Below are 14,141 nucleotides of genomic sequence, written 5' to 3' on the forward strand. Positions count from 1 at the left end.
CCTCTACACATCACCATAAATCAAACCAACACAAGTGAAACACGTTACGAGCTCCATTACGAATCAACTCCACCACCTCCATGAGTACAACATGACGTGAGTTCCACGAACGACCCTAATCATACACGAACACAGTGCCAACCACCTCCTATGTTCGTCGTTGAGCAGCTCCTCAAATCAACAACCACCTCCTATAGGACATAAACACGTTAGAAAGCAACTTGTGAAGCATTGAATCGGTTCCATCAACAAGAGAAGTGATTCCCATTCATTCATGGCATTCTTGGAATCAGTTTCACCCCCCAAAGGCAATTCCCCTTTCCTTTGTGAAGTAATAGAATTGGTTCCGCCCACCTAGAACTGATTCCCACATTGTTTAAAGCTCAACCATGCATTCGTTCCTTGACTACCATGGAATTTCAGAACATCATGACAACACTTTCCACACTTATGGCTATTGGATCTTCACCATCAACCATGCATCCTAAAAAGCATGATACAATGGTGCATGCACGTGATATGAACTTGTGATTTTAACAAGGGTAATTTGGTCATTTCAATATTATTGCCATCAAATCCCCTCATTGATGCAAAGATTAGAAAAATAGTGCATCTCATAAACTTGTTCCTTCACTTGCTCTCAAATCCCTAAAAACGAACAAGAAAAGTAACCACAAATTCACGTTTCACATTCATCTTGAATAGAAAATCCACCCAAGAGAACACAATCTTAGGAAAAATGAATAAATATTTAGTACATAAATATGAGAGGATAAAAAAAATAAGGAAAAAAATGAAAATGAAATTGTCCATCATTATTAACAAAACTATAAAATATATTCAAATTTTGGAAAAGAAAAGACAAAAGCAATGTTTACAAATATACTTAATATTTTAGAAATTTGACTGAAACATGAATATATTTTATCATGTTTTAATGAAGGCTTGTTTTGTAACGTCCCATTTAATTAATGCGCGTAATTAAAGAAACGTCACACAATTATAGTATAACCATGCAGTCCTAGAGTTTAAACATAACGCCTTACAAACCAAGACACACCGCAATGCCACCAAAATAAAGGAAACATGTTAAACAGTTTACTGGAATCCTAGAGAGATATAAAGGTGGACAAGTACATGGGTCGTAGCCCTAAAGATAGCCCAAGAAGGACAGAAGGTCCAGCCCAAGAAGGCTAAGCAGCGGATTCGTATCTCCCTTGTTGACCATGGTTACCTCTCGCATCTGCTCCCATCAATAAAATTAATGATCATCGCGAAGACAGAAGAATAACATACAAAGCAACCAACAAGAGAAGGGTAAGCTAGAGCCAACAATATTTTTATCATGCAATCAAATGTACCTTCATAGTTCAGTATACACATATACAATATACATCTATCACCCAAGCATGTTATGACCCTTCAATCAATACACTAAGACCCGACTCATCCGGATACATATAGCTTGGTCGGATTCAGCGAATGCTTGCACTTGTGGTGGATACCTCTACTCACCCCCGAGCTACTCACCTCCGAGCTAAGTGTTACAATGAATCAATTTTCCTCACACACAAGGTTAGCCCTTAATGAATTTCAGGCCTCCTGCTACTCTTACCACAGAAGTCAGTCCGTTCTAAGTGAGACTAACTGACTCCTTAGAGTGTCAGGATGCAACCTTACCTTGAATCCTTACTAGACCATATAGATGGGGCACCACCATGGACACCTACTAACAGGGGCCATGGAATTACATCCCGACCACTGAAGCGCAACCCTGAAAGTCTCACCTAGAGACTCCAAGGGATTACGCACTAACACGGACCAACATATATAAACAGCCAAGGATTTACACATACATTACACATAAAATTTCATACCAACATCCATAACCAATCCTCATTTCTCACGGTTAAATCAACACCAACTCATTTCTCACAATCTCCCACAAATAATCCCCTCCCAATCATGCATACTCATTCCCATTAAGTCATCATACAATAACCCATATAAGCATACTTTAAACATCCAAGCACAGAGAGAACAACAACCCGGGACGCATCCTCGCCCAGCTCTTCGCTCAGACTGGAGGGTCTCGCTCAAGCGAGAATGACTCTCGCTCAGGCGAGCTCCCCTCCGCCTAGGCGAGAGCTCGACAAGGAGGATAGTAGCCCTTGCGCAATCTCGCTTAGGCGAGATCCCCTTCGCCTAGGCGAGACATCTACTCGCTCAAAACGAGTTTTGGTCGCCTGTGTGACAACTGGCGCAGAAAGCCCTGGGTGAGCCTCTGCTTATCTCACATAGGCGAGGCAAGCTCGCTTGGGCGAGATTATCAGTTTTTGCCACTGTTCACGCCTGCAACACACATAAACATATCCCAAACAGGAAAAACCAGCCAGTCCAAACATCCATGGCAGTATATCAAACTCGAAAATCATTAAACTAAAAGGGCACACATCACAATCACACCAGACAAGGGGGTTCTAGCTTCCCTTACCTGGAATATGCTAGTACAGGAACTCAACCGCAACCACGGACACCACGACTCTAGGGGTATGCTTATGAACTGGAAAACAATGGAGCAGATCACAAGATAAGCTCACTACAGAATCCTAGCTGAAAACAAACATGAAGAAACACCGAAGGAAGTACGAGCACGAGTTGGAATGGACTTACGAGAAGCGGAAAAATTGGTTCGAGCTCACTGGATGCGAAAAGGCGGTTGAACCCTACTAGAGCTCTCTCTCTCTCTCTCTCGGAGCAGAAGGAGTGACGACTGATTCTGTGAAGAGTGAGAGTGAGTGTGTTAGGGCAGATTAGGGTTTAGTTTTATCACTTGGGCCAGCCTTAGGCCCAATTACGAGGGGCAACCATTTACTTTAGGGCAGAAAAGAATAAAATGATTTTAATGAGCCTTACATGTTTCCTTCTAATGAAATAATTACTATTTAATTCAAATTATATTCTTTGTTATGTTAGAATAATAAATATAATGTTGTCATTTTAAAATAATTACACATAAGGTGAAATAGAGACAAAGAAAGTAAATTGTACATATGTGACATTTACAAATATGTGAAAGTTAATTGTACAAAGCACGCTATTACACACTTGTAGGACTAAATTATCTGTCAAAGTTATTAGTTATGGGAATTATAATATATACGCTTGTAGGACTAAATTTAGATGATGTTTTTCTTTTTTTATAGGAACTAAAAAACACAACCATGATATTGTAATGAACAAAAGCATTTTTAATCTTTTCTTGAATTATTTTCTACGTTTGGAGTTCCTAGGAATTTTTACTTTCATATATGATGAAACATGTTCTTAATAAATATTTATTACTTGATCATGTTCGTTAAGATTTTGTTTGTTTTTAAGTGATAAAAGTTAAAAAAGAGCAAAGAGAAAATACATAATATATATATATATATATAAGTAATTATATAAAAAAAAATAATGTAGTAAATGCTAGTTATCTCATTAATTATAGGTTAAATTGCTCTTTTGATCCCTCTATTTGTCATGAAATTTTAGTTTGGTCCTCAAGTTTTTCGTTGTCTTAATTTGGTCCTCATTTTCTAAAAAATGATTCAATTTGGTCCTCACCGTTAGTTTGATCAGACGGTGTTAAAGTCAACGCCACGTGTCAATTTTTGATTTGTTTTAAATTTTTTAAATTTTTTAAATTTTTAATTTTTTTTACACGTGTCACTTCATAGTTGTGCCACGTGTCAAAGTGTGACACGTGGCACAACTGTGAAGTGACACGTGTAAAAAAATAAAACATTTAAAAAAATTCAAAAAAAAAATCAAAAAAATATTAAAAAAAATAAAATAAAAAAACAAAAAATTGACACGTGGCGTTGACGTTAACACCGTCTGGTCAAAGTTAACGGTGAGGACCAAATTGAGTCATTTTTAAGGAATTGAGAACTAAATTGAAACAACGAAAAAACTTGAGGATCAAACTGAAACTTCATCACAAATAGAGAGACCAAAAGAATAATTCAACCTTAATTTTAATATAATATTTAGATTTTTTATTATAATAAAAAAATTAAAATAATAATAATAAAAAAAACATGTTTAACTTTGTACTAATTTCTATCTACTTTAAAACTAAGAAAACAAACTACTAGGGATATTACCCTAATACCCCTATCTGATGCGCTGACACGTGTCCAATTAAATGGTTTTTTCGTCATTTTGGTGCCCTTTATCAATGGTTTGAGCAGCTGAAGACGGAATTACAATTTTGTCCCTGTTTTCTGCTCCGTACTTTAATTGGGTTTGGTTATTTCGTAATTTTGCATAGTTTTAAATGCATATGGGACTGATTTGACGAGCTTTCATTTTCACTGTAGACCTTCTCCTTGGTTTGAATGCGGAAGCTTGCTGTGGAAGGAAGTTTTACAGATAAATGTGGAAGAAGTTGTGTATTTATATTTTGTTTGTTGTTTTCCATTTCTTTCTTCGTTTACTGTCTTTGCCTTACTCCAGGTATTTCTATATTTTTTCTGTGTTGCAGTGTTTTTGTTCATCATGGAATGGTACTTGGACAGAAGTTTACGTGATAAATATGAAGATGCTTTGTTGTTTCTCTGTATTTCTGTTTTTTTTTGTTTGTTCAATGTTTATGGGTAATGATAGAATGATATTTGTAAGCAACTTTACGTGATAAATATCGAAGAAGTTTTTTGTGTTTTGTGTTCAAATTGTGTTTTTTTGTTTAACTTTACTGCAGTTTATATTTTTGTGTTTGGATTGTGGTTTTTCTGTGTTTATGTTCATCATGGAATGATATTTGGAAAGAAGTTTATATTTTCTGTGCTCTGTGTTAAGATTGTGTTTTTTTGTTTAACTTTACTCCAGTTTATATTTTTGTTCTTGCATATCCATTTTTTTTTCCGGTCATTGTTTTCGTTTTGGTTTTAATTAGTTTGATAATTTTATTCTGTCTTTAATGGTTGCTATAGTTCTTTGTTGTTTTTTATTTAGTTATATTTTTCTGATGTTAGTTTTTTTACTCCAATTTATATTTTTACGTAGGCTACATCAGGAAGTTTGACTGATTTTATGGTGTTTTTAGGAAGTGCAATGGTGAAGAAGTTGGATATGATTAAAGATATTGATGGTAAGAGGGAAACTCTGAAGTTGGGAGTTAGAGTTGTTGATCATTGGTATGTTCAGTCCCGTGATTCTACTCTTCAATTGGAGATGATTCTGATGGATGAAAATGTAAGTATTTATTCATTAAACATTTGAGTTAGTTTTTGGATGTCTTATGTATTTTAATTTGTTCTGTTGATTATTTATTGTAGGCAGACAAAATACATTGCATTGTTCGCAGGGAAGAGTTTGATTTATGGGATAGCAAGTTGATTGAGGGAGAAACATATATCATGCACAATTTCAAGATACTGAAAAATGAAGGGCAATATAGGGTATGTGAGCATCCTTACAAGTTACTGTTTATTGGTGCTACATCCGTGAAGTTGCAAGCTATTGCTAAACTTCCAATGAAAGCTTACAGCTTTAAAAGTATAAAAGATATTGTTAGTGGCAATTTTATTCCTGACTTGCTTATAGGTATGACAAATATAATAACTGTTTTATTTTTTTTTTAAATATTTCGTATGATTTTCATACTAACCATATTTTATATATTATGTCATTGAGATTTGATTGGTGTCGTTGAGAATGTCAGAATTAAGCCTCAGTTTAAAAGTGTAGAGTCAAAAAACATGGTGTTTACTTTGGTGGATCTCAGGTAAATTAATATAATTGTACTGTAAAATTATGTTAATATTTTGATTTATTTGAACTGAAAAATTTGTATTTTTGCAGTGGTGCTGCTATTTGTTGTACATTGTGGGATGAATATTGCAAGAAGTTTATACAGAGGTATAATGACCTACCTAATTCAGAAAAGCTTGTGGTTGTCATTACTCAAGCTAAAATCAAACCAGCTGCAGGTATAAATCTTTATGAAACCTCTTCTTCGTTGATTGTGATTTTGATTTTTTCTAACATTGGTTTTCATATGTAGGTGAATGGCCAATTTCTGTTTCTAATACATGGATTGGTACAAAGTTGATAATGGAAAGTGATTTTCCTCAAATAGTTGATTTTAAGAAACGAATGAAGGAGTAAGTTATCCGAATATTAAGCCATGTTAATTATTTGTCTGGTAGTGGAGTTATTTTACATATAGTAAAAAAACTATAGTTGATTTTGTATGTTTTATTTGACTTGTAGAATTGATCCAGATGAAGTGATATTGAGTCAGTGTGCAAGTCAATTGACTCAGTCTTCCCAATATACTGATGCTGAACGTTTTGTATATAAATGTTTAGTAAAAAGTTTGTCTGAAATCCCATTAATGAAGAAGGTATGAAAGCAAGTGTTGTGAATTACTTTATTTCATTTGTTCTTTTTATTGTATTTTAACTTAAATTTTTTTTCTTTTGATATAGGAAGTTGTATGTGTGACTGTTGCAACGACTGTTAAGTTTAACTTAGATAATGAAGGCTGGTATTATTTGGTTTGCAACAATTGCAGCAAAAGGACTTATGAAGCAGTTTCTTTCAAGTGCACTTATTGTGATAAAGATAATGCATTACCTGTTTTCAAGTTGGTATATTGTTTTATTGTATTTTTCATTTTGTGATGTATGTTAGTTGTTAATTTCAATTTTTCTGTACTTTCCAGGTATAGGCTCCAGGTTCAGGTCTGTGATGATTCAAACAATTATGCTAACTTTGTTGTATGGGACCAAGAATGTAGCAACATTATTGGATTGTCTGCTGCTGATTTGCAGAAACAAATGATTGAGGTCTACAATTTTATAGTTTCATCGTTTATATTTTCTGCTATCAGTGTTGTTTATATTTTGCATTGTTGTTAATTACAATAGGCTGGTGAAGATGATCCCCTTTGCTTTCCTGATGCATTGGATGTAATGCTAGGTTGTACCTTTGCTTTTAAAGTTCGAACGCAACCAAGAACTAAGTGTGCATCTGTCATTAAAGTTTCAAATGTTTCAGAAATAGTGGCACATGTTAAAAGTCTTATTCCTCCACTTCAAGTAAATATTACTTTGAAATGATTTATGTATTTCTTTCCATATGAAATACATATAAATGTAAAATAATTTTATTTTATTTGTATATGTAGATTGGTGATGGTACTGATAAATGCAGTATGGATTTGGTTTCTAAGAGTTCCAGTGTTATGGTAAGTATATTAAGATGCAGTTTTGATTTTTTGTTAATCTGAATCACAATTTTTAAGTATATATTACAGAAATTGATATGTGGTTTTATTTGTTTTGTAGATTTCAGAATTACGTGGGAAAGCTATTTGTAATTTGGCTGCAGACACTGATACTGATATAGTATATTCTTATTCAATTATCTTTAATCATAATTAAAACTATAGAGTATTTTGACATTACAATTTTGTATTCTTAATTTTGTAGATGAGTTTGAGCGCAACTGGTGATAATGACTCGGATTATGTTGTAATTGGAACTCCAGGAAAGAGGTTATTGCCATGTAATGAAAATTGCAATGAATCTTCTCAGGACATCGATTCTGCTCAACTATCCAGCACTAAGATGAAGAAGCTTATTAAAAAGGAGAAAACTTAAATTAAGTTGTTCTGATTTGTATATGTTTGATGTATATAATTTTGGGTGCTTTGGAACAGTTATGGTTAAGCACTTTTTTAGCCATATATATTCTGTAAGTTGGGTTCAAGTACATTGTCTTTCATATTTTGTGTGTTTTGTTTGATGTTAGACTCATTCTCGAATATATGAATGAACCATCTTTTATTATTATATAGTGAGCGATTGATAAAATTATAGCTACCAATATTCAAACAAAGGATATACATGATTGATAATAAAGGAAATTAGATTAAGTAGATCTGCATACATACAGAAACATATAGTCTTCCAAAAAGCAAATAAAAAAAAGCCCATAAACTATTATCAAACTTAAGTCATAAATATTCGTAGTTACACTAAGTGATTAAAACATGAATTGTGCTTGAACGGTTTTTGTCAACTCCGAACATCACTTTGTTTCCAGCTTCAAGTGCATTATCAATGCAGAACTGGTTCCATCCTTGAGTAATGTAGCATCCCATACGCGATCTGTTACTCCATTTGATATTACATTCCCATAAATCGCCATTTTCATTGCTGAGGTTATAGATTTTTTGATTCTTTACCAAGGCTACATCATCAAATTGTGCATCCAAGTACTATAAAAGAAATTCACAATATGTTAAGTAATTCTCTAAATTCATGTAACATATACATTTCAGAAGGAATGAAACTTACCAGTGATGATGAGCGGATATCGTTTTCACTCAATGTTTTTTCTGTTGAAAAGTAAAAAGGATTTTCATCGTTGCTTTCCATTGTAGTACTGCATTCATCAGTTGATTTGGTGATGTAAGTGATTTCATCACCAGCCAAATCAAATATCCTTACTATGAATTTGTTATCTCCCATGTAAGTTAGCCTCAGTACATGATCATTTTTTATATCATAGTATTTAATAAACTGTGGAATTCCCTTTGTAATAAAACGCATATGCAAGAATCCTCTTGAAATGATAATTTGGTGGATGTTTCCTACTGGGTCAATCATCTCAAAGTTATCAGACGCAAATGTTGGACCCCAAAACCGTGAGAATGCATCAGCAAGTGTTATAGATTCCTGTACCATAAATAAATTATCTTTACGTTTATACTCAAATAATTATAAATCAGTTACATATGAATTATATGTATCGATAATGTTACCTGTTGTATGGATAATTTGACATTGAAACAGTTGAAGAATCTAGGCAATGGGATTTCTAGGTGTACATCTGTCGGATTTTTTGGGGCAGGGTATTGGATTTTAGTCATGTCAATGTTAAAAATCCTTAAGTCAAATACTCTGTTTCCTAAGTATTTTACTGCAAGAAAATAGTTTTCTTTGAACTTGTAAAAACTTGCTATTTCATAACCTCCACAAAAGAAGTTTTCAGGCACTGAAGTTTGACCTATGCGGATAACTATCTTATTTCCTCTTGGGTCCACTAAGTAGTTTAGATTGTGTCTAACTTCCTTTGACCAGTAAACAACGAAAGCAGGGTCAAATTGAATGTATTCCTGCAATATGTATGAAGTAAAGGAATGAAAAATTATGGATGTACTACAAGTGTCCGATTTTATTTGTACAGATAATAAAATTGGAAAAAAACAGTCGAAAGAATGGGTTCCAGTTTGTAATATTATGTCCACATAATGCATATTATAATGGCTCCTATGCATAAATCGAACATATACTGACCTTTTGCATTTGCTTTCTCATATCAATGGTTGGAAACAGATGGTACTTACTTTAAACCAAGAAAATTAAAAACTTACCTTAGTTGGATTAAAGATTGAAACCCAAAATGGATGGCAGTACATCATAGCCTTCCGGGAAGATGAAGCCATTGGAATAGATTTGAGAAATGCAGTGCAGAATGATTGGACAATGGAAAATGAAGAACTCGAAGGACATGACATAAAGATTAAACTTTAAAAAAAAATTACCGTTTCAAATGACGGTTGGTAATGAAATGTCAGTGTAATTAATACTCTGACCTTTTAATTATTTAGTTTAAGTTTTAAATACGAGAAAAATACGAAGCACTCATTGCATATACTAATTTCATTAAAGTGACACGACAATATATGAAATAGATTTATGTGCAAAAAAATCCTATCTTTTTTTTATTTGGCGCCATTTTAATTGACTAATTGCAATAACTACAGCATAAACATCTAAGTTATGTGTTCTGCAATGAAGGGATGATAATTTGCAGTAGCAACAAAAATAATGAAACTACTTCAATGCCTACGAAAATAAAAAAGTTAAACTACACAGCCTTGAGGTTTGTTTTTTTGTTCTTCCAAACTATAGTTATACATTGTAGAATATGTATTTATTATTTATTTGATTTGAATCCAATTTTGTAAAATAAATTCTGAAGTGCTTGTGCTGTATGTTAAAAACGCAAAAATGGAGGCTGATAAAAAAATATTGAAGATTGCTTGTGCCCAAGCAAGATTGAAGCGAAAAATGATTTTGAAAGAAAATAGGATGAATAAGAAATGTGTTAAAGAGTGTGGTATATTTTCTAAAAGCCAACAGGGTAGAACATTGTGTACTCCACTTTCTGATGTTACAACTCAATTTTTATCTGGAGGAAGACTTAACACTTCTGGAAGAGTACAATGTCATAAAAATAGAGATGCAGTTCCAGATAGTAATGCTTCTCATCGACAAAATCTATTGCCTAGGTTTGAGATTGTTTTTTCAGAGCAGGAAAAAGATAATCAGTGCTCATTGAATAAGAGTAGTAGTCAACAGTCTTCCTTAACTGCATCTCATTTTCATATGGCTGAACAAATAAGTCAACTCAATACTAATGCAGACAATCCAGACAATGGCCAAGGTATTAATTAATTTATCTACTACCAAATGGATATATTGTTTAATTCTGACTGCTTTCAATTATCACAGTTGAACAGATGGTTAAAATGCGAAAAAATCAACATATAAAGCAAAAAACATATACAACTTCGGACTCTGACTATTCCATACAATTTGACGAAAGATAAGATACTATTAATTACATCTTGACTTTACTATATTTAGTTTTTTTATAAATGTTTACTAAAATCGAGATACACATTCAGTTGCTATGCAGATATAGGTGACCCAATTTATACGTGCCCTTATTGCAAAGCATGCATGTGGTATGAAGAAAGGATAGACAAGCATAAACATTCTGCAATTCCAAAGTTTAATTTGTGCTGTGGAAATGGAAAAGTGCAGTTACCTCTATTGAAGGATGCTCCTACTATTTTGAAGCAATTATTGTCTGATTCCAACAGCAGAGAAGGAAAAAATTTCCAACAACATATTCGTACATATAATATGATGTTTGCTTTTACATCACCAGGTGCCAAAGTTGATAACAGCTATAACAATGGTCATGGTCCACCCAATCTGAGGATCCAAGGCCAAGCTTGCCATAGAATAGGTAGTTTGCTCCCGCCTGCAGGACAAATTCCTAAGTTTGCCCAACTATATATTTATGATACTGAAAATGAAACACACAACAAAATCCAATCCTTAAGGTACGTGAAGCTAAAGTTTGTTTAAAACAGCAATTTGATATTTTGGATGCTGTATTAATTAAGATTCTATTAATTTTCAGCAATGACAACAAAATTGATGTGGATATTGTAGACAAATTAACAAAAATGTTAGATGAATTCAATGTTCATGCCAAATCATTCCGAGTTGCTAGAGACTGTTACAGAGAACAACCTTTCCATGATCTTAAATTAAGGCTAATTGCTGATAGGAATAAGGATGGAAGGTTATATAATATTCCTACCGTTTCAGAAGTAGCAGCACTAATTGTTGGTGACGTTGACAGTGCTTCCCCAAGAGATATCATAATGGAAAATAGAAGTGGAAAACTGCAGAGAATTAACGAACTTCACACGAGTTACCTAGGCTTCCAATATCCTTTACTATTTCCATATGGGGAAGATGGTTATAGGCATGATGTTAATCATCGAGTCACAAGTACTTCAAAAAACATGAAGAGAAATCGCTTGACAATAAGGGAATGGTTCTGCTTCCGGATTCAGAGTAGAGAATTAGAAGCACAAACACTACTAAGATCTAGGCGATTGTTCCAACAATTTGTTGTTGATGGATACACTATGCTAGAGTCTGAAAGGTTATCATTCATAAGAAATAACCAGTCCAAGCTTAGAGTGGACAAGTACGATAACCTCTTCCAATCAAAATCAAGTACCCAAGAAGAAGGATCTACAAAAGGCAAAATAGTTGTACTACCTTCCACTTTTGTTAGTGGTACGCGATTTATGGAACAACTTTATTTTGATGGAATGGCCATTTGTAGTCATGTTGGTTTTCCAGATTTGTTTGTTACTTTTACATGCAATCCGAAGTGGCCTGAAATACACAGAATTTTATCACATCAAAATTTATCTGCATCTGATAGACCAGACTTGGTTGCAAGGGTTTTCCGAATCAAATTTGATCATCTTCTAGCAGATCTTACGAAGAATCATTTGTTGGGCAGGGTCATTGGATGTATATTCCCTTTTTCCTATTATTTGATAACGTAAATTTTTTTTTGTTCGTTCATATACTAATGGAATGAATTTACAATGCAGACATGTATACTATTGAATTCCAAAAGCGTGGTCTACCTTATGCTCATCTGCTTCTCTTTTTGCACCAAAATGACAAATATCCAAGCGCTGATGATATTGATAAAGTAATATCAGCTGAAATTCCGTGCCCAATTGCAAATCCTAAACTATATGAATGTGTGAAGGATCATATGATTCATGGTCCCTGTGGAGTAGTAAATAAATCCCTTCCTTGCATGAAGAATGGTAAATGCTCACGGTTTTATCCTAAAAAATTTCAGAGTAGTACAACTATTTCAGAAGATGGATTTCCACAATATCGAAGAAGAGACAATGGAGTCTGCGTGGTCAAGAATCATGTTTCTTTAGACAATCGATCTGTGGTTCCATATAATCCTAAATTGTTACTTAAATATGAAGGTCATATCAATGTTGAATGGTGCAACAAAAGTACTTCAATTAAGTACTTATTCAAATACATCAACAAGGGTTATGACAGAATTACAGCGGCTATAGTTAATAATACCAATGCAACTCATCTTCATCACCAGTCAGGAGATGAAATTAAACAATATCTTGATTGTAGATACATATCACCATCTGAGGCATGTTGGAGAATATTTTCATTTCCTATTCATGGCAGGAATCCAGCTGTTGAACGTTTATTTTTCCATCTTCCCGGAGAACAATCAGTGTACTTTAAAGACGACGAGTTTATTGATGAAGTCATAGGAAAAGCAACTGTAGCAGAATTAATGTTTACAAGTTGGATAGAATGTAATAAAAAGTATGAATTGGCAAGAACTTTGACATACCCAGAGATTGTGTCAAAATTTGTCTATGTCAAGAAAGACAGATGTTGGAAACCCAGGAAAATAGGAAACACAATTGGAAGACTTATTTGGGTTCCACCATCAACAGGTGAATTATACTATCTAAGGAGGATGCTCACTGTTGTCAAAGGTCCTTTATGTTATGAAGATATCAGAACGGTGGATAATATATTATATTCAACCTTTAGAGAAGCATGTGAAACCTTGGGATTTTTGGCAGATGATAAGGAATATGTAGAAGCAATCAAAGAAGCCAAAGATTGGGGCAGTGGAAATTATCTAAGGAAACTTTTCGTGACAATGCTATTGTCCAATAGTGTCAACAAACCACTAGATCTATGGGAAAAAACTTGGAAATGGCTATCTGATGACATATTATATAGGGAAAGAATAAAAGCTGGCAATCCAGGTATGTTTGACTTAAATTTATAAACTTATAACAGAAATAAGTTACTGAAATAACAAAAATGAATACTTAAGTAACTGAATTTTAATGCAGAACTACAATTATCAGTCCATATATTCCGAAACTTGACCTTATTCCATATTGAAGAGATACTACAAACTAATAGAAGAAGCCTAAAACAATTCCCAACAATGCCATATCCAGATGGTTTTATTATAGCTCAATGTGGGAACAGATTGGTGTACTCAGAACTTGACTACAATTCTGTCACCGAAGCAAATCTATTTCAGCAAAATTATGATCGGATGACAGGTATAACCTAACTAAAAATTCATGAGTACATTTTTTGTTTTGAATAATTAATATCTGAATTACAATTGTAGGGGAACAAAAGGACATATTTCAAAAAGTTACTGAAGCTGTTATTAAAAATGTGGGAGGAATGTTCTTTCTTTATGGCTATGGGGGTACAGGAAAGACTTTCATGTGGAGAACTATTTCTTCAGCATTGAGATCTAAGAGAAAAATTGTATTAACTGTTGCATCAAGTGGTATAGCATCTTTATTGTTGCCAGGAGGAAGGACAACACATTCAAAGTTCAGAATTCCAATTCCAACCATGGAAAACTCAATTTGTAACATAGAGTAG

At 33.7% G+C, this 14,141-nt stretch overlaps 2 protein-coding genes across 2 annotated transcripts; both read left to right on the plus strand.

Moving 5' to 3' along the window:
- The first annotated feature begins 411 nt into the window (after positions 1-411).
- Positions 412-6,156, plus strand: LOC146883904 (replication protein A 70 kDa DNA-binding subunit C-like). Its single transcript, XM_085666773.1, has 6 exons — positions 412-504; positions 5,053-5,241; positions 5,325-5,592; positions 5,683-5,773; positions 5,851-5,978; positions 6,053-6,156. The coding sequence occupies exons 1-6, from the start codon at positions 412-414 to the stop codon at positions 6,154-6,156; spliced, it is 873 nt and encodes a 290-aa protein (XP_085522899.1).
- Positions 6,157-10,073: 3,917 nt separating this feature from the next.
- Positions 10,074-14,141, plus strand: LOC146883905 (uncharacterized). The gene is made up of 6 exons (XM_085666774.1): positions 10,074-10,509; positions 10,765-11,197; positions 11,278-12,191; positions 12,275-13,495; positions 13,586-13,804; positions 13,876-14,141. The coding sequence occupies exons 1-6, from the start codon at positions 10,074-10,076 to the stop codon at positions 14,139-14,141; spliced, it is 3,489 nt and encodes a 1,162-aa protein (XP_085522900.1).

Source organism: Vigna unguiculata, chromosome 9 (assembly GCF_037176805.1).
Source record: "Vigna unguiculata cultivar grain cowpea cultivar isolate G323 ecotype 2 chromosome 9, ASM3717680v1, whole genome shotgun sequence".
Taxonomy (NCBI): domain Eukaryota; kingdom Viridiplantae; phylum Streptophyta; class Magnoliopsida; order Fabales; family Fabaceae; genus Vigna; species Vigna unguiculata.

Bases quoted from the DNA above. Each gene is read 5' to 3' on its own strand.
- LOC146883905 (XM_085666774.1), top strand. From the start codon at position 10,074: ATGGAGGCTGATAAAAAAATATTGAAGATTGCTTGTGCCCAAGCAAGA. The intron at 10,510-10,764 runs GTATTAATTAAT...GTTGCTATGCAG, and splicing joins CAATCCAGACAATGGCCAAG to ATATAGGTGACCCAATTTAT. The intron at 12,192-12,274 runs GTATATTCCCTT...TTTACAATGCAG, and splicing joins GTTGGGCAGGGTCATTGGAT to ACATGTATACTATTGAATTC.
- LOC146883904 (XM_085666773.1), top strand. From the start codon at position 412: ATGGAATTTCAGAACATCATGACAACACTTTCCACACTTATGGCTATT. The intron at 5,242-5,324 runs GTAAGTATTTAT...TATTTATTGTAG, and splicing joins TGATTCTGATGGATGAAAAT to GCAGACAAAATACATTGCAT. The intron at 5,774-5,850 runs GTAAATTAATAT...GTATTTTTGCAG, and splicing joins TTTACTTTGGTGGATCTCAG to TGGTGCTGCTATTTGTTGTA.